Source organism: Panthera tigris, chromosome B4 (genome assembly GCF_018350195.1).
Source record: "Panthera tigris isolate Pti1 chromosome B4, P.tigris_Pti1_mat1.1, whole genome shotgun sequence".
Taxonomy (NCBI): Eukaryota; Metazoa; Chordata; class Mammalia; order Carnivora; family Felidae; genus Panthera; species Panthera tigris.
In genome coordinates, this window is record NC_056666.1 from 51,176,625 (window position 1) to 51,198,589 (window position 21,965).

General features: G+C 35.5%; 1 protein-coding gene across 7 annotated transcripts in view; it reads left to right on the forward strand.

Moving 5' to 3' along the window:
• Positions 1–21,965, forward strand: part of PIK3C2G (phosphatidylinositol-4-phosphate 3-kinase catalytic subunit type 2 gamma) — a 352,007-nt gene that overhangs the window by 250,912 nt on the left and 79,130 nt on the right. For all 7 annotated transcript variants that reach the window (XM_042991840.1, XM_042991839.1, XM_007072860.3 and 4 more), the window contains 2 exons: positions 7,571–7,727; positions 14,907–15,016. In XM_042991840.1, the coding sequence (XP_042847774.1) occupies positions 7,571–7,727; positions 14,907–15,016 (267 nt within the window). The remainder of the gene's footprint in view (positions 1–7,570; positions 7,728–14,906; positions 15,017–21,965) is intronic.

The following is a 21,965-nucleotide window of genomic DNA, read 5'->3' on the forward strand; positions in this document are numbered from 1 at the left end:
GACTTTCTTCTTTATTACATAAGACTCACAATGACCTGTATAGTGTTTAATTGAACAGTATTTATTCCTCATTTTACCTGATTGATCAGCAAATTTCAATGGTGTTGACTTCTCCTTCCTCAAAATAACTTTCAGCTTACCCTCTGGAATGGATCCTCACTGTCTGGTTTTTCTTCCCCTCTCAGTATCCAGTGCAAGAGGTTTTCTTTTACCATGCCACTAAATGTTGAATTCCACAAAACTCATTCTTTTCCCTCTTCTATTCTCCCTCTACAGTCTCCACCAAACTGGTATCAGCCACACCCAAGGCTCCTACCAATCAATATCAATAGCCAGATGACTCATACAAATTGCAATTAAACATTTTACTTTGAGATAATTGTAGATTCACATGCAGTTGTAAGAAATAATACAAAGAAATCCCATGTACCCTTTGCCAGTTTCCCCAACAGTAACAACTTATAAAATCATAGTACAATATCATAACCAGGATGTTGATATTGATATAGTTCAGATGAAAAAGAGTTTCAAGACATCTAGTATCCTTTGTTGCCCTTTTATGGTCATATCCACTTTCCTCTCACCCTTGTCTCCCTCCATTAATTTTATTCTCCATTTCTATCATTTTGTCATTTCAAGAACATTATATAAATGTAATCATACAGTCTGTACCTTTTTGGGGTTGGCTTTTTTCACTGGAGAGTCACCCAAGCTGTTCTGTATATCAATAATTTGTTCTTATTATTGACAAATAATAGTCCATAGTATGGATAAACTACAGTTTGTTTAATTATTCACCCACTGAAGGACATCTGGATTATGTCCAATTTCTACGTATTACAAGTAAAGTTGCTCTTCACAGTTGTGTACAGGTTTCTGTGTGAATATAGATATCCATTTCTCTGAGACAAATTTTCAAAAGTATAATTGCTGGGTTGTATGGTAGTTGCATGATGTTGTTCTTGTTGTTTAAGAAACTGCCAAGTGGTCTTCCAGAGTAGCTGTACCATTTTCCATCTCCACCATCAATGTATGAGTGATCCAGTTTCTCCATTTCCTTGCCAGCATTTGGCAAGTTAATTGTCATTAACTTTTTATTTTAGCCATTCTGATAGGTATGCAGTGATATTTCATTGTGGTTTTAATTTGCATTCACCTAATATCTAATGATGTTGAACTTTCCTTCATGTGCTAATTTACCATCTGCATATCATCTTCTATTGTCTGTCTTTTGCCCATTTTCTAATTGTATTGTTTTTCTTTTACAGATCTGTGTAGATTACAGATACAAGTCTACTGCTGGCTATGTGGTTTGCAAATATTGTCTCCCAGTCTATAAATTGTCTTTTTATTTTCTTAAAAACCTCTCTGCATAGTACTAGGTCTCAAAGATTTTCTTCTATGTCTTTTTCCAAAAGTTTTGTAGTTTTGCATTTTATATTTAAGTCTGTAATCCATTTAAAGTTAACTTTTATATTAGGAATGAGGTTTAGGTCTACGTTTCTATTTTTGCTTATGAATGTCCACTCACTGCAGTATCATGGGATCAAAAACCTGTATCTTTTCTCTGTTGGATTGCTTTTGAACCTTCATCAAAAATCAGTTGGGCATATTTGTGTAAGTTTCTTTCTGTTATGTATCCTACTCAAATAATCTATGTGTCTTCCCTTCCGCCAATACCAATTTCTTATTCAATGGTGTCGATATCACAGAGACAACAATTGATGTCCCTCATTACAGCTTGGTGAGAATGGAATTTTAGGCTCTCTTTGAAGACTTCACTGGTGTCATTGGGGAGTGGAGTCATTTTTTTTTTTTTTTCTTTTCTGCAGTATTTGGTTGGAGTAGCGTGGTTACTGTCTAAACTTAATTTTCTGCCTTGTTCAGCTATCCCTTTCCTGGGCCCTTGGCTAGAAAGAGCAGGCTTTTCTTGGCAATTTTTTTGTCTGCACCCACTGGCATTTCACGATTGCCAGCTTCTTGAGGTCTATGTTTGGAATATATGTGGGAAAAAAAAAAAAACCTCCAGAGAATTCCCCACCATGTTGTTTCTTGAGTCCTGAGGTCCTGATGCAGTCGAAGTGGAAATCTGACACACGAAATTTTACCTCCAACCTAGATCTTTTCTCTATGGTCTGGAAATAAGTATCACACTACCTCAATGTCATCTACTCCTGTATATCTCAAAGGCACCTCAAACATAGCTTGTTCAAAACTGAACCCACTCGGAATGTCGCACTTTAGTTTTCCTGATACACAAGCCAAAAATTTAAATCTGTTCCTAACACTCTTCTCATTTTGAACCATATGAAGTCCTCTTGATTTTTGATTCAAAATATTTTTTGTCTTCCCACTTCTCTGTATTTGCAAGCCACAAACCTAATCTGAGCTACTCACATCTAACCAAAATCTTCTGCAAAATCTCTTGTCTGATCTACTCACATACTCTCCCTCTCCCAAATTCTTCTCCATATTACAGCTGGAGGGACCTTTTCAAAACACTATCATTATTATTAATACATTTGTATTGCTTCTAGGATATTGATTTTTAAAATAGGTAACATCACCTATAAGCCTTATACACATCTATTATAGATGCTCAATAAATATTTGTTGATAAATAACTATAGTACTCTAACATTTTGTTTGGGTGCATGCCTCCCTAGTTACCCAGTGGAGAGACATATCCTAAAAGCTTATGTACCCTCAGTAAAATAAAAATGTGTAAGTGTTAATGATGATGATCTTAGTATTCTAGTGACTTTATACAAGGAGATCACATCTACAGAATGATTAAGGGGGAAGTCTGTGCATAAGTAATTATAAACAGCAAATTATTAACCATTGATATGGGAAATAATTTATCTCCTTAATAATTAGTATTTGTTCATAATAAAAATATCCTTAAAATTCTCAAGTCTATATACATTTGTAAAGCACTACTCACTTCTCACGTATATTGGGAAATGTATAAAATATTCTTGCAGTTTTACAGAATAATACTTTCAGAGAAGGACTGATTAGAAGTTAATAAAAAGATTAACTTGGACAACAAAATGACAGAATTGTAACCAATAAGATTGTTCATACAGCCTTCCCACATAAATGTTAAATTATCACAAGTTTTTAACTGTGTGAACTAAGTATATTTACTGTTGCATCCATTGCAGAATATCATCAAAATATTGTTTGAGACATTAAGAATATAGAAAGGAAAGATAAAATAATGCCTCTCCTCTTGATAATCACACAGATTATTTGGGAGAAAAAATCATAAGACTACTAGAGACTAAAAAGAATGAAATATATTAGCTGTAGAGCCAAGTTAAAAGAAAAGGCAAAGTAAGAGAGAAACCAGTGAGGGATCGGTAAATTAGAGAAGAATTATTAGAAAAAAAAAATAGAGCATCAGGTGCAACACAGAGAGAGAGAGAAACATGGCCAGAAGCAGGAAAAAATACAAGTAAAAGGTACAGAAGCAAGAACAGATAGGATTTAGGCAAACAATGGTAAAACCACTATTAGGGAAATAGAAACCAAAAAATTTCTTGGTAAATTTGTCCAGCTACAAGTGACAGATTTTCAGCATATGATTCAGAATGTAATATCAGTATGGACTCTAGGAGATCAAATAGTTTTCAACCTTCTCTCATGCCATAACCAATTTATATCTCAAATTTATAAGTATCACTTAAACTTCAGACATAGGCTCCAATACATTAATTCTGTGACCTGGGATTAGGTTCACATTTGAGGGAATTGATAAAGCACATCCCAGCTACGATTTTTACAGCTTATAGGGATGTGATAGGATTCTGTTTCACATGTTCAACTTCTTTCCATTTACAAAAAAATGTTAGTCTACATTATTTTAAAAATTGCTCAGCAGTGACTCATGCAAATCATATAGAAAAAATGTAACATTTTATTTTGGGGGCCCATGGAAAATTTAGATTATGATAATATTTAAACACAGCTAAAATTGGGTCCTTCAATATTATTATTAGTTTATATTTTCTCTAACCTAGATATGCTTCTTTTGTGTATTTGATTTTCTGCTATGGTGTTTCTTCATCTGACTCATAATGGTGGTTACCATGGAAGGAGGAAATGTGTCATCACATGAACTTGAGCATAATTACAACAACTTTCCAAGGGAAATCCATTTGGTCAAGCATATGGAAGAAGAGAGCATATCTACAACATTAGAAAAGAAAATTTCAGGAAGCTGTAAAATTGACTCTCTTGAAGTTATTTCAAGAGTTCCATTCAATATAGTAAATATAGTATAGAGAGTATGAAAAATTTGGAAAATTTTTATATATAAAATTTTTTTTTCTGATTATGGAAGTCTGGGATATTGCTAAGATGCTACTAAAATTTTAACGATAGTGATGACTACATGTGTGAGCGACATATAAAAAGTGCTACCACAGCACTCTCAACAATAGCCAAATTATGGAAAGAGCCTAAATGTCCATCAACTGATGAATGGATAAAGAAATTGTGGTTTATATACACAATGGAATACTACGTGGCAATGAGAAAAAATGAAATATGGCCTTTTGTAGCAACGTGGATGGAACTGGAGAGTGTGATGCTAAGTGAAATAAGCCATACAGAGAAAGACAGATACCATATGGTTTCACTCTTATGTGGATCCTGAGAAACGTAACAGAAACCCATGGGGGAGGGGAAGGAAAAAAAAAAAAAAGAGGTTAGAGTGGGAGAGAGCCAAAGCATAAGAGACTGTTAAAAACTGAGAACAAACTGAGGGTTGATGGGGGGTGGGAGGGAGGGGAGGGTGGGTGATGGGTATTGAGGAGGGCACCTTTTGGGATGAGCACTGGGTGTTGTATGGAAACCAATTTGACAGTAAATTTCATACATTAAATAAATAAATAAATAAATAAATAAATAAAAATAAAAAGTGCTACCAAATTCAAAGGTCCACTTAAGGGCTTATGCAAAAAGGTTACATGGAGGATCTGGTAGTAAATTAAACCTTGAAGGAAGCCTGGAATTTTACTGGTAGCATTTTTTTTTAATTTAAAAGACAGAGCATGAGTGGGGGAGAGGGGCAGAGGAGAGAGAGACAGAGAGAGAGAGAGAAGAAAAGAATCTCAAGCAGGCTCTACAGTTATCATGGAGCCTGATGTGGGGCTCCATACAATGACCCTGGTATCATGACCTGAGCCAAAATCAAGAGTTGGAAGCTCAACTAACTGACCCACCCAGATGCCCTATACTGATGGCATTTTTGAAGAGAAAGAGAGATTTAATTATGACAAGATTTAGCTCTGAGAACACATTTGTTATTAGTTTGAGGACTAACAATAGTATTTAACATTTGTTCAGTGCTTACTATGTGCCAGACTGTGTCCTAAAACTTTTACATGCTGTAACCCATTTAATCCTCTCAAAAGTCACAGGAGTCAAGTGCCCTTGTCTCTGCTTTACAGAGGAGGAAATTAAGGCATGGAAAGGACAAATAACTTGCTCAGGGCCACAGAACTAGTAAATGCTAGAATATGATTGAAAACCTGCAATCTGTTTCCTCTGCATAGAGCCTCTAACCATAGCAATTCATAAGCATGTAGAACTCTCTGTGTATCAGGCAGTGTGTACACGTTTTCAGTTAATCTTCACAGTAATTCTAAGAGCTCAGTATTATCTACGCATCTCAGAGATGAGGAAATTGAGATATAACAGGTCCAGGATTAGAACCCATGGTATAACTCCTGTTTTCAATAGCTCTGCTTCCAGCTTGACTAAAATAAAGAGCTGTAAAGTATACTTATAGCATATACATCGGATAAGTCAATGACAGCCAAAAATAAAAGGATTTTAAGCAGAAATTTTTAAATTTGGACTTGATTCTTAAGACACATTCCTCAGTATCTAGGTGCTTGATAAATTTTGTTGAATGAATGAATGAATGAATGAACATAAAGTTAAGTAGAGATACTGTTACACCAGCCTCTCAGTCAGATATTCAGTGGTAGTATGGATCATAAATAAATAAATAAATAAATAATAAAATAAATAACAAAATAAAATAAAATAACTATAGCCAAATAGAGGTAGATTATTTTCTTTAAAATACTTTGCCTATGATTAGATTCTGCTTCTCCACGTCACCTACAAAATGCCTAGGTTATAGCTTTCTGATTTAAATAGCCACACTTCTGAGAGGCCTAAATCAGATTAGCAAAATTTTCCACTCTGTTATATATTTATTCAAATGCTAAGCATAGCAACAATAAAAAACATAATCATTCTTTATTTTAAAAAAAGAAGCTTTCTCAATAGTCCTTGATTTTTTCAGTTATTGCTTAGACTAACCTTAATTATATCTAGGTTGCCAGGCTGAAATCTTAAAATATGTTTTATTTGAATTTATTTAAAAATGTCTTTACTGGGGCGCCTGGGTGGCGCAGTCGGTTAAGCGGCCAACTTCGGCTCAGGTCATGATCTCGCGGTCTGTGAGTTCGAGCCCCGCAACGGGCTCTGTGCTTACAGCTCAGAGACTGGAGCCTGTTTCAGATTCTGTGTCTCTCTCTCTCTGATCCTCCCCGTTCATGCTCTGTCTCTCTCTGTCTCAAAAATAAATAAACGTTAAAAAAATTTTTTTAAATAAATAAAATAAAAATGTCTTTACTTTAAAAACAATGTTTTAATCAAAACTGTACTCCTATCTCAAATGTTTCTAGAGGACCGTAGGCCAAATCAGTATCAAAATTCTTTGTCTCATCGTTGTTCTTCACATCACAGAAAAGTGTTTCCAATCCTTTCATGTTAGGTCTCTTTATGTCTCAAATAAAATGAGAAAAATGGCAAAAATAGAGAAAACAGGATCATCTTTCTGGTCTTCTGTTTTCCTGTTTTTCAACCTTGAGAACTACAGGGGGTGGTATTATATACATATCAACATGGTTTGCACATATTTCCTGCTTTCTGATCCGTATTTTTATTTGACCTAGTGTGAAATAAAATACAGCTGACTCGTTTTTCCCTTACTAAGCATACAACAGTGAATTGGTAACATTTTTTTTTCCTCAGATTGCCTTCTGGAAGAATTTGTCATTACCTGAAAATTTTTCCCTTAAATAGTCAATATCTTCTAAGGAAAAAAAGAAAAAAGAAAAGAAAAGAAGAAAAGAAAAGAAAAGAGAAAACTTAAATAACAAAACCATGAAGTCAAATACATGATCTGTCTTATTTATTTTTAATTTAGGAATATATTTTCTGTAAAATCACTTTCATTATTAATTGGTCTTACAATAATTTTTAATGGATAATATTTCCATCAAATATAACTTGGAATTAAATATTTGATATATAGATCGATGTTCTTCCTTCTCTGTTGCAGCCCAGGTAGGCTATTCAAAGCCCATAATTAGCAAGTTTCTTCAGCTACTCCATAAAGGAGATAGTCCCATTCCTTAGAATAGATAGAAAATACAAAAAAAAAAAAAATCAAATGAAAATAAGTTGTTGTAAATGCCTAATTGAACTCTACACACCACTTCTCTTCCTGCTTATGGTTGCTATTTGTTTTTGTTTGTAGGGACCGAGCACCTTTTATTTTTACTTCAGAGATGGAGTACTTTATTACAGAAGGTGGGAAAAACCCACAGCATTTCCAAGATTTTGTGGAGCTTTGCTGTCGAGCTTATAATATTGTCAGAAGGCACAGTCGACTGCTCTTGAACCTGCTAGAAATGGTAAGTCCCTTGAGGAAACAACAAAAATAATAAGCTTCATATATATCTCTCTTCCAGTAGTCTATTTTTGCTAATGGCTTGGATTTCCCCAAAGAGCTATTCAAACGAGAAAGGAATGAGCAAACTAAAATTACCACTGTACAGCTTATAAACACATTTCTTAATAATTCATTACATTAATTCACAGTTATTGTCTCAAACATTTCTATTCACAATAATATTGATGTATTCATGGGTTATCTCAGTATATTTTGATTAAAGATTAAGGACAGTAGTTAGAGTATTATATCACTTGTTATTATGCTTTAGGATTTTTCAAAAGTACTTTAAAAAGTACTATCTCATTTACACATTATAACAACCCAATGATGTAGACCAAGCAAGGATTTTTCCTGGCATCCCTCCCAATCTCTGCCTTTGATCATTTGCCTATTTTTCAGATTAAGAAATTAGGGGTCAAGAATATAAGACAACTTGCTAGCAACTCAACCACAGAATAGTACACTTAGTGGTGTACATTGGGTCTACTGAGTCATGCTCCTGTATGCTCTCTGTTGACTTAAGTGTAAAATTTAAGTTTCATTTCGCTGTCCAATGTTAAAGAGATGGACACTATATATACAGGGAGAGAGGAAAGGAATCTGACAGAACTATTTCTGGGAGAAGGAGGAGGTGATTCCTTTGGGCACACACATATATACTAGTAACTACAGCAAAATGTAGGAGAGAAACACACCTTTGGTAAATCAATATGGTGTTTGGAGTCAATACAATAATCCCAAATAGCTGGTTTACAACCTTCAGATGACAATAATTCTACTAGGTGCTGTTACTTAACTCCAATAAGATTATGTTTCCTCATCTATTAAATGAAGATAATAGAGTCTACCTTGCAGGATTGATGAATAAATGACCTAATAGTGAATGTTTTCCATGACCATTATACTAAGTGCTTTATGTGTACTAATTGATTTATATTTCATAATAACCTCATTAGATCATTAATATAAAGCACTCAGCATAGTACCTGTCATATAGTAGAGTTCAATTAATTTATTATGCTAGATCTTTATTAATCCAAAAGAGTACTGTCCAATATAATATCCCCTACTCATATGTGGTTATTTAAATTTAAATTAATTAGTATTGACTAAACTTTAAAATTCATCTCCTCAATCTCACTAGCCACATGTCAAGTGCTCAATAGCCACATGTGGCTTAGTGATACCATATGGGACAACACAGATATAAAACGTTTCCATTATTGCAGAAAAGTTCTATTGGGTAGTATTGAATAAATGTTGACCTTGTTGCAATGAAGACTTGATTGGATCCTTGTTGTAACTTTCAACATATGTACCTTACTCTGTCTTAAAAAATCGATATTTAAAAAAGTATTATAAACATATAGTCTTTCATGCATAAGGACACTTTGGTTTCTTTGTGTAAACTAGATATATAAATTTTGCCCATGTCTAGAATTTTCAAGTTGGCTATTTCAATAATAGCCAGTGATTCATATTGGTAGATTTGCATTCTAACTCCCAATTCTATTAGGCCATATTGCAATTATGAGATGGCTAATGGTTCATAATCTGTGTTCATACCACAGAGGAAACTCTACAAAGACTAACTCTGTGACCTCGACTCCATTTACATGTAAAAATCCAGGTCATATCATTCTAATATTCTCTTGGGTTCTAACTGGCTCCAAATCATGAATCCATGAGGTCATGAGTACTTACTACATACCAGAAACTGTGAGGATGCATTTATATATAAGACCCAGTCAGCCTTAAGGTTTTCAATATGATAAGGAAGATAAAATTTGTGTATACAATAAATGAAGTGTCCAGCATTTCTACATGTCTATAATGTTATAAATAACTGCACACAAGTAAGTACCATATTCTAACAACTACTTGAACCAGCAACAGACATTTTAAAAATAAACACAAAATAGAAAAGCACAAAATATAGATTATGCTATTTCTCAGGTGACACTAAAATTATGCTGAATAACAAAAGTAAGCATGTTAAAATAATGTGAGAGGACAGCCTTTTGAAAAAATTGAGAAGGCTATTGGTGGACTTTTTCCTCTTGCTTAATAAACTTTTGTACCTACCTGAAAAGAAAACTTTTAGCCCATGAGTCATAATATATAAAATAATTATTAAAGAGTTTATGTAATGTTATTTCATTTAAAAGAAGGAGATAAATGATGTTTGAATCAAGTACTGAAGCAATTTTTCATAAAATAGTATTAAAATCAAATATTGAAGATTTCTGTTACAAAGTATATCCAAACAATCTTCGTATGTTTTAATCTCCCAGGTCTTGACTTTTAGGCTAAGAAGGAAATTTTGGCAGTACAGAGCCCTAATTCAGATTAAGCAAATAATCTTAGATTTAAACTCTCACAGAAATTAAAACAGACAGAAGCAATGTGGACCAATTAGACCAATGAATACATATGAAACAGCAGTATATTACTTCTGTTTCTGGTCATTTACCTCTTCATTCTCTGCTTTTGAGGTTTCTTTCTTATGGGATTCTGTAGATAATCAAAGCTTCAGTAAGGCTTCAGGACCACACTTTCTCTGGCATAGCTTCCTATAAAATAAAAACAAATTTAAATTCATGAAAGAGTATTTTCTGCCCATGTGGGTATTCAATATTTCCCTCAATTCTCTCTCAAACTGACTCTTGTTGTATTAACTTATTTTAAAAGAACTAAATCTACTGCTCCATGACCCAGTTACAACTTGAGAAATAATTGACATGGGTCATAAATTCTATCTTCTGTGAATGGTCAGTATCCAGGATTATGAGCCACAAGTGTCTGGTAAGTCTACTATGGAGTTAATGGCTCATCCCTTGTTGAGAGCAGCATGTTTCCAGATATCCACAGTCCTTTTTATTTGCTCCTGGGAAAATCAGGGAAAAAAATAATCCATGAAATTCCCATTGTGCTTAAAAGCAAAACATCTGTAGGAGACCCAAGAGTGTTGCTGGCTGAAGTCACTAACATAAAAGCCTGTATTTCATCAGCTTTTCTCTCATTAAAAAAATCAATATCAGCTATTATGGAAGGCTCCCAAAGAACATAGGGACCATTCACCCAGTTTAAAATGTTTATCACACCCATTATTATACCAGATATTTCCCAGAAGAAATCTTTCTAACTGCTCTATGAGGTGGCAAAGAGTGTCTGCTTCCCTAAGCATAACTATCAAAATAGATTTGGACTTGGAGAATAAAAGTAGAAAATTTAAAAGTGTTTCTGTCCTTTAAAAAGGAATTTATCTGTTTATCGCCTGTATCTGCTCATTACCTATACTAGCCTAGCCACCCTTTCCCTTTCCTATTGCCCCAATTAAAGTTATTGCCCATATAATCTAGGCTAAGAGGTACTTGAACCGCATCTCTGTGGGCCAGAGAACAGACATGGCTAAGTGGACCCGGGTATGAGGTCATCCTTACTCCAGTGGCAGAGTCACAATACTCAAAGCCGCCTCTCTGGGGAACAGAGCACATCAACAAGGGCAAAATTTGCTCTTGTTACCTTTAATTAGCCACATATCAAGGAGAAAGCTGAGTTCATCTACTTTGAAGCCATCTGCACTTGGATGTTGGTGCATAATGAGGGGCCCAGGGTGGGGGGTGGAGAAGGATTAAGTATAGGGTGTACTTCCCAAGAAAATGTTTGACAGAGTTCTAAGCAAGCAGGTGTGAATTCTGAGTATCTAGAGAAACCAGAAAGCAATTCAGATCTAGGGAAGAAAGCTGTTAGCAAGTAGAGAATCATAAGTCTAATAAAGGGGAAACTGTCTCAATAAGTACACAAATGTGTCCAGAACTCTAATTACAGAACTGAAAAGATAAAGCCTACTCTACACTTTAGTTGCTCCTGAGAATATACCTCTCTATAGTTGATTTTAAGTATAGTAGTTGGGGTTGAACTTACTATTTACAGGCTTCCAGTGCCCAACAAAGCTAGGCATTTTTTTCATTTATTCATTCATTCATTCATTCATTCACACATTCCTGCATGCATGCATTATTTCACAGACATTCATTAAGTTCCATTTGCAAGGTACCATGTTTGGTGATATAAACAATTTAACATCAAATAAAAACTCAGTTCCTGTCCTCAAAGATCTTAAAACCAAATGTGACAAACATATATGTGAACCAAACATAGTAAAAGTAAGACAGCAATAAGCACTTGAAAGAGGTGCGACCAAGATACGATTGCTGTACAAAAAAAGCAGTAATTAAATCTTATCAAGACAATCTGGTGTTTCAAGGTGAAAAAAATATTTAAGCTTTCAAAAAGAATTTCAATAGGTAAGGAAGGATAGGAAGGGAATCCCGGCTGAGAGAAAACTATAAGTATGTGTGGAAGCTCAAAGAACATGGGCGTGACATGCGTTGGAAATAGAGGTAATCAAATGTACTTAGTCTGTGGTACACAGGGAGACCTATATAGACAATAGATGAAGTGACAGATCACAGTTAGATTACAAAAGACATTTATGATCAGAATGAGGATTTTGGACTTTGATATACAGACACCTGAGAACCTGGAAGTTTCTTTGCTTTTGATGAAGACAGTACCATCATCTAGCTTTGATTTTTTTTTTTTAACGTTTATTTATTTTTGAGACAGAGACAGAGCATGAATGGGGGAGGGGCAGAGAGAGAGGGAGACACAGAATCTGAAACAGGCTCCAGGCTCTGAGCGGTCAGCACAGAGCCCGATGCGGGGCTCGAACTCGCATACCGCGAGATCGTGACCTGAGCCGAAGTCGGATGCTTAACCGACTGAGCCACCCAGGCGCCCCCATCTAGCTTTGATTTTGAACTGACAACTCAGAAGCTATGTAATTAGAGACAGAGGGATTGGAGAAGTAGGCAAAATTATCTAATCAAATGAAAATGAGGAGCTGAACTAAGACAATAATTGAAATGGAAAGGAGAATGAATACAAGAGACCATTGAGGTAGTTTTTATAGAATTATGTTACTGACATTGGGAATCAGTTAGAAGAGGGAATCAAAGAAGATATGAATTTTTTAGTTGGACAATGGTTGCACTTGAGATGGAGAGGAAAAAGGAGGAAGAGTTTATGGAAGAAGAGAATTTGCTCAAATTTAGATATTATGAGTTTAGATCATCCATAAGGAGAAGCAGTTAATAACTTTCCAGGACTACCTGATCCATTTCAAGGTTTCAATTACTACCTATATGTTAACGATTCCCAAATCTATATTTACAGCTATATACTTTAGATCCCACCCAGCCCTTCAAATTTATCCAATTGATCACCCAGTTTTCTCAACTCTACTTCCTAAATATATTTAAAATCCAATAACTTTATTCTTTATTCATAAACATTCTCCTAGTCCAGTCTCGTATTTGGCCTCACTTTAATCCATTTTCCACAAATAACCACAATGATCTTTTAAAAACACAATTCAATTATTTAGTGCCCATTTAAAAACACTAAAAGAGCTTCCTTTTGCCTCTAGGATAAAGTACAAAACTTTTATATAACTAAAAGTTCCTACCCTACTTACCTTTTCAGGCCCATCTCTTGTCACCTACCCACAGGATATCTTATGTTCCAGATGCTCTCCTGGAGTTCTTTTTGTGAAATAATGAAAGACATCTTGCGCTCCTTGGTACATCTATACATGCTGTTCCCTCTGCCTGGGTGGGGACAGTAGGAAAGAACAGTTTCAAATCCATTTTTTTCTCACTTGAACTTCATCAAGTCAATCATAAATATACCCATCCTTCATAACCATATTCTCACTGTTTCCTTTACATTTTTAGAATTAGCAGCATTGTTCTTAACTTCCCACTACTGTAAGAGTGCCTCTATTCCAGAGCAGGAAATAATTTATCTTAGTCATAGAGGTACTGTTGACATTCTCCCCCTTCTCCACCTCCTGCTCTTCCTCCTTCTTCTTTTTCAAAGTTTAAATTTATTTCAGAAAGATCTACTTTTTCTCAAAAAAATTTTCTTTCTTTTTGCCTATAACTAAAAAGAATATTATCTCTCAGTCTACACTATAATATAAACACAGTACTTTTCCAAAGGCTGCCAGAAAAATATCTGAGCCTTTGTACAATTTTATCTTTAATTACTGCATTGCTTCAATAATCTTTAATAAATGTAATCACCACTTAAATAGGGAAAATTGTGTTCTTAGAGTATGAGTCATAGAGTCACAAAAGAACATAAGATTAAGAGCCAGAGGGATGAGTTTTATACTCTGTGCTTACACACCATTTGATCTGGACATTTCACTTATGCTTTTTTGGGGATTAAATTTTTCTTCTTTAAAATGGGTATTGCAATATAATTTTTGTGTAATAATTTATAATGTATAAAGCTCTTTCTTATTCATTAGCCATTTGATTGCCCCTGGAACATGTTGAGTATTCTTATCTCCACTTTCAAAATGAGAAAACGGAGATTCAAAGAGGTTAAGAGACTTTCATGATCATTCGGATTTTTAATGGTGGGTCCAGAAATTCTGATACTAGAACCCTTATCATTCTACCATCCAATGCTGACTATGCTTCTTCTACAAGAAGACAAGATAGGGATAATAATACTATCATGCTTATTTCACTGGTTTATGATGAAGATAAAATTAAATTATTATTATTATTTTAAAGTTTCGTTTGTTTTTGAGAGAGAGAGAGAGACAGAGTACTAGCAGGGGAGAGGCAGAGAAAGAGGGAGACACAGAATCTGAAGCAGGCTCCAGGCTCTGAGCTGTAGCACAGACCCTGTCACGGGGCTCAAACTCGTGGACCATGAGATCATGACCTGAGCCAAAGTCTGATGCTTAACTGACTGAACCACTCAAGCACCCCAATAAAATTAAATTATTAATCTGCAAGCACTTTGACAATTTTATTGGTTCTTCTTCTTATTGTTGTTTTGTTGCTTCTATTAGTAAATACAGGAAGTTAAAAAATCATGAACTTCTATCCATTCATGATTATAAACTGAAAGGCTTTGCTGTATAAGTTTAAGTGTATATGCATTTGTAGAATTAACCAAGTAAACTTAACCAAATTTAACTAAGATCTGATTTACATTTATTCTGAGGTTTTGTTTGTTTGTTTGTTTGCTTTTGTTTTGTTTACCTGCTAAGATGCTACATGCAGGATTGCCTGAGCTGAGTGGAATTCAAGACCTGAAATATGTGTATAATAATCTTCGCCCACAAGACACAGACCTAGAAGCAACAAGTCATTTTACCAAGTAAGATAAGCTGTGAATGTATGAGTATGAATTTATTCATGTGTACAAATACATTTCACATTTGAGGTGATTTCAGGGTGAACAGTCAGTGCTATAAAGCTGTCATTTCTATAACCAGCTTGTGTCTTCTTTCCCAAGGGATAGAAAGGGAGCAATGTGAATGTCGAGGAGAGGGCCTTAGTCAGTGTTTCTGTACCATGCTATTGTTTGCTAACCAGCCTCTTCATCTATTACATTGCTCAATAAGAGGTCACTAAAAAGAGCAAGGACTGACATAAATAGATTGGTTGCTCTACTTGAACTATGTCCAGGAAAACAATTTGGAAAAAGAGATTTATGATGAGATATGGACTCACTACTTTCAACTCTAAGACAATACAAATATTGGAGTATTTGGTAACTATCTTCTATTTTAAATCTATGTTTTTTTAAGCAAGTCTGAGAAAACACTAATATACATCAAAGAAGGAGCCTGTCCAGAATATAGTGAATATTAATTACACTCAAAATCATTGTCAAAAGGGTGGTGCATTTTATAATAGAAGATTCCTCTGAACTTCAATTTTTGAATGGATAGTATAATTGCTAGCAAATTCTAGGTGCTCAATAAATGTTAGCATAATTATTATCATAGTAAAGAGTTTAAGTAGAGAAATACACTTTTTCCTATAACTCCTTAATATTGAATCTTGAGTCTACTTTTTAATTGTTCAAATACTTCGGAAATTTGTAAACACAGATTATACTCTTTTTAATGGATGTATGCTTTGTCTTTTTGAGGAAAACAGTATTTAAAATAAAATCTTTCCCAGCCAATTATTACTTTTACTCTTCCCCTTCCATAATGTATAGTAAGGACTCTCTCTATTACAAGGCAACAATGAGAGTTGATTGGGCCATCCTACATAAAGAATTTCACTTTTGCAAAGAATCTGTCTTTTGCGAACTTTACTAGATAGGTTCCTCTTGTGGTTGAATAGAAGCAATATGGTAGAATTATAGAATGCTAGAGCTGGAAGAGACCTCATACTTCATTTATTCTGACAATAAATATGCAAATAAGTAAACTGAAATTCAAAGAATTAAACATCTTGCCTACAATAAAAAAATAGTAAGAAATACAGCTAGGATTAGGGCCCATAGCTAGGACTTCAATCCCCTGGTCTAGGGTTTTTCAACATTTAATATAGAAAATTATATGATACCATTAAGGAACACCAGGCAGAGCCCTTGCCAAAAATATACATTTCTGCTACCTCCTTTGTTTCTGACATTCTACCATAAGAGATTCTTTAGTGGAGTCTGGTAGGTTTTTTGAGTCTTGAAAAATGCCCTCTGGTAGTAAAGGTTATCTCTGAAAGAAGCATCTGTTTATGTCTACTTAGAAAACTATAAATATTAGTTGACAATGGTCTGTGGCCAAAGACGCTAGCTTAAAGATTTGCATAAGTGTTTCAGATCCTTGATTTTAAGGATAAAAGACTCTCAAGTTGCCTCAGCTATTGGGGATGGGGGATTTGTATGAAAAATCCTAGGGAAAGGCAAACAATTGGCCTCGGGAAGAGCAGAAGGTCTTCTGTCACAGAGCCTGGAAGGTCCTTCAGAGTTCAACACAGCTCTGGGATCCCATCAGCAGGAAGCAGCTTTATACTCCAGCTGCTCGCCCCTGGTCTAGTTACCTCCATCCTAAGTAGGTGAGTGCACATGGTACCAAAAATAGCCCCCTCAGGCTATCCAATTATGATCTGAGTGGATCCTTTGAAGTGGGCTGCTGCACTACAGGCACAATGATTGATGTGTCAGTGGGACCTGGTTGGGAGATAGAGGAGTTGCAGAGAGAGGTCCAGAAAAGATGAAGGTTGGAAACATGTGATTCAGCTAAAGCCTGTGTTTGATGTGTCATTGCTTAGATAGTTTACAAATAGTCCCTACTACTACCTAGAGCAAAGGAAAGAAACTATATATTGGATGAAGAAAAGCTCTTTCAGGTCCTGGCCACAGGGAAAATGTCGATAGGCTTTGTCTGCCAGAGTTCCATCCCTCCACATTTTCTGACTTTAACTGATACACCCAGATCTATAAAGAGCAGAATCTTCGACATGAAATGAGCCTGCCTACATTTACTTATGTCCTCTTCTGAGTCAAGAGATTGTGAACTAATATGGGAAGTAGATCTAAAGCCACTAATCTCCTGGCAGTGAGCTAGACCTCATTATCCTGCCTGCATATTTCTTCCAGGCTAATTTTCTCACTTTTAGATGTTATATAGTATGTTCTGTTAATTAAACTTCTTTCTACAATTTTATGGTAAACACCTTGTTCTCCATTGCAGACTTAAAAGGCATTTGGTCATCTAAATAAGGGCACATCATTTCTCTGTTCAATAATTGTTTTTGACTTGCCATTTCCTACCTCTTACTTTTGACAACCTTATAATCTGATTGTCTTTATCAAGGTTTATCCACTCCACCTCTATTATTCCCAAAGGAATCCTCTTCTGGGTAGATAAATTTCTCATATACATTCATTCCTCCTTTGTCTATTTAATACATCAGAAACACTTCCCAAGAATCAAAAAAATTACTGGAATGGGGGGGAGTCTGATCTAACTTTCAACTCTACGTATCCCTTAAGATGCTGGACAACTAGGTTCTTGTCCATGAAACCTCAGATTATTCCCATCATGACTAGTCTTTTGTTCTATAATCCTACAGAATGTGTGCTATTTCATGCTGTCCTTAATTTATTACTGAATTACATGATGTCTAGTATATCACCTTAATACACTTAATTGGTTATACCAGTTTCTCCCAAGTAAAACAGGGGACATAGTCCCACTTTTCCACTTTTGAACATATCTGAATGTGAAACATGCCTCATTCCCCTTAAGATATATTTTAAAGTTTAACAGGAGATGCAATGTAAACATCAAACATTAAGTCTATAAAAGTTATATAATAATGGCTAACATTTAGGGCGGTATTTCTTATGTGTCAGGCCCTGTTCTAGTGCTTTTCATAGAGTAAGTTGTTTCATCATCATAACAAGTCTGTAAGAAAAATGATTAGTAATACTGATAATAGCAATTATAAATAAAGAGCATGGGAGGCAACTTTTGGAGGTAATGGGTATGTTTATGGTATAGGTTATCCTAATAGTTTCACAAATGTATAGTCATCTCCAAACTCATCAAGTTGTATATATTAAATATACACAGCTTTTTGCATGTCAATCATACCTCAGTAAAGTGATTTAAAAAAAGTCTGTAAGATAATATAATTTTAATCTAAATTTTTAGATTAGGACCCCAGAGAAGTTAAATAATTTACCAAAGGATATAGCCAGCTGTAGATGTAACCACAATGTGTATCCAGGGGGTTATGCTACAGAGTGTGAGGTCTTACACTCTATCCTGTGGGCTCAAAACCACCCCTCTCATATGCAGGCTCTTGGGGTATGTCGCTTCATAATTCAGACCATAGTTTTCTCAAGGTTCCTTAGAGCCCACTTTGGCTACAGTTTGAACAAAGTAGATCTTTTTTCGGGCAATAGTCCTCACATCTTGACTATCCCAAGCCTTGATGGAGGACAGATGTTCCTTCCCAGTACTATCATCTCTGTGCCATCACCAGGTGTCCCCCGGATGTTTGGTTTAGGATCTGCTATGTTTGCTGCCCCAGGGGACCGCCATGGGGTAATTTGACTCCAAGGTACTCAACCCCTTTCCTTTCTCTGATTTGGCTCATTACCAGATGCCTTGAACCTCTCTGTCTTTCCCCTTTTCCGCTCAGAGAAATCTCCCATGAGACTCATGTCTCCCTTTAGTGATACATTTTATCCTATAATCTCAACTACATACCTTTATTTTTAGATATGATTTAATGTGTTTTGAGTTTGCCTTTCCACATGTTCTCTTAAGTTCTTTGGTAAGCAAGTGTGGATAGTGTGCTGATGATCTTTCCTATCACACAGCACTGTGAAGACCCTGTTATGGAGATTTAAGAAACCTCAATTAATTGTGACTAGGATTCTTAACCATTTGAAAAATTACTTAAGATCTCTCTATTATTTATATATTAAAATTTTTTAACCTAATTATAGGATATTTCTTTTGTTAATACTCAAGCAATATATAGAATGAATTTATAAAAGTAGCCTGATTAATTAAAAACAATAGTGGAATTTTGAATGACTTGATCCACATGATTAAAATAAACGTGAAAAATTATGTGCACTTGTTTACTTTTCTGTGTAAATAATATTGTTATCTTAAACTGTGTTCTCTGACATCACATGGGTTACAAAACTGAAGGAGGTACTTGAATAGAGACGCCAGTGCACATAATTTACCAAAAAAGGAAAGTTATGTAATGGATATTACATATCCATTATGTAATGGATCCAGCACTAGTCTTGGTGCTTCAATGGGTGACATTAATTCTAATATACTTTTGAGAGCCCCTGTATATTTAAAGTCTGTGTTCTCTGTGTTCTGACAGGCTAAAAGTGTTTTATACTACTGCTTATTCCAATATTACTACTAAGATAGAAGTAAAAATAAGAAAATCCACCATCCACCACCACCACCACCAAGCCCACAGATGTGGGTCATGAATGAGGACTAAGCCATCTGAGACACAGCATGTGTGGCTACCTTAAGTGCCCAGTCCTGACTACAGTAGCAGTAAGAGGCTGCCCTCTTGATATTTTTTGAGACTTGAAAGAAATGGCTTTTCTTCCCTCTCCGAGAGAATGCTCTATTTATGAACAATATAGGATCCTACCTCATTCTTGGGTATTTGCACTCAGGCTTAAGAGGTGATCATAAGTGTTTCAGAAGATGCCGTACTCAGCGTGGCATTAAAAATTGTATTACAATTAATGGCATTTAGAGAAAGATAAGAATAAAATTCTTTTACTGACCACAAAGGTTTTTCACAGCATTGCCAACTCCTCTCTCTGCTTTCCTTACTTTTTTCGACTCCCCTTACAGCTGAGTGCTGTTAAATAGAATCAAGAAAGTCTCGTGACTCAATTCCTGCAAATGGATACTCTCATGTAATACCTCTGCAGAGCCCACTGCTAGGCAACAAAGGCAACGATCCATTAAAATGCTGTCTGAATGGGTTACTTTAGAATTTTCAATCACTTTCAAACCTCGGGTTAGCTGTCTTTAGAAACAGATAACCTATTTCACAGACCAGACTGGGATCATTAAGCATAAATTTCCCTGCCTACCTCCCCTCCCACATACAGATCATGCTTTTCACTTCATCCATTTTCTCCTCCAAACATGTGAGAGGAAATTTTCCATGTATTTCCAGATATTCTATTTGGCCTGCCACACAGATTCTTTGGTTTAGTAAGCATAAGGTCTCTGGCTCTTTGGCTACAACTGAAGGCAGCTAGAAGCAAAACACAAAACTCCAAACTTAATTTTGTTTTCATGAGGTATTTTGGTAGCAAGAGCCAGAGATTCTATCTGATATCCTTGGAGAAAAGGGTATAAATGGACTCAAATCATAACCTAACAAATCCCAGAAACCAATAGGACCTGATTTCTAGAGGAAACAAAGGACTTCTACTCTGCTTACTCTGCCTATATTTTACCTCTTTGCCCATTGGCCAGTATTCTCTAGTGGAAATTCCAGAGAGAGACAATCTAATTGACTTAAATAGTTGCCTTTGTCCCCACTGGACAGAATCCTTCACACAAAGCCATCGTGGATTCTGTTGCCTATCCTTACACCTATCATGGGCCATTCCTTGCCAAAGAACAGCCTAGAGTTTCTTCTCTGAACTTTGAGCTTTAGAGAGAGCAATCTTAGTTATGAGGAGCCATTGGGCAGAGCAGGCACAATGACTGTCCCAACCAGTACAACCATGAAGCCACTGGAAATGTTGATGACATCCAGAAAAAGTGCTCCTGGATTCCACATAGACAAAGGAGCCAGGGTCTGTGAGCCTCCTGAGTGTGCAGACATAATGCCAGAAACTTCCAGTGTTTCCCTCATTCTTCCTTAGTTATTTTTCATGGCTACAGAGTGAAATGAGACTCTTTGTGCTCAATGCCTCAAAACAGTTCAATGGCCTTCTGTCTAGTTTCTCTTTGACATTAAAGAAAATATGGGAGAGGGATGATTCCTGGATTCTTTTGTCCTTAGACTTTCTTGATGCTTTTCTAGTACTTTGCAAATTCTTATCTCTTGGATTGTTGTAATTCCACAAATATGGATCAAAGTCTTCTTTTGCCTTAGTAACCATTGATACCCATAGAGATAAATGCTCACAAGAAAAACAAACAAAAGACAAAAAACAAAAAACAAAAACCCAGAACCTAGAGGAATTAACAATCATGATGTCCAACTTTCATTAAATTAGGAAAGCAAATTTCAAAGAGATATGCAAATTAAAACAGATGGAAGTTTCTTTTTCATTGTGAAAGTCTCTCATTAAAAAAAATAATAATTGTAAAAACAAATCTGAACTAAATTGACTTTATAAGCCACTTTTTAACTGAAGGTATAATACCTTTTACAATACTGTATTTCCTAAGTTGCATGACCTAGTCACACTCATTACAATGTTCCATAGCTTGGCTGCTGTTCTAAATTTCTGCAATAGGAGAGTCTCTGTTTTTGAATTATATAAGCTACACTGAGAATTTGCCCAATTTGCCTAAATATCAAGTCATGATACACCTTAGCTATTAGCTTTTAAAAAAAGATATTTTAACTTTTCCGGAGACTATCAGTCTAAAGGTTAAGAGCATTTGGAAAGTTCAATGCACCCACCCAGAGTGCCAGAAGTCATTAGTTACAAAAGATGAATAGTCCAGATGGCGCTGTTTCACAACAGCTGCTAACCCCTCAACAGCTAAGGGCAACAGCCTATCCTCACTGGCATTCCTGACAGACCTATGTGTTGCATAGGATTGCTATATTCCAGG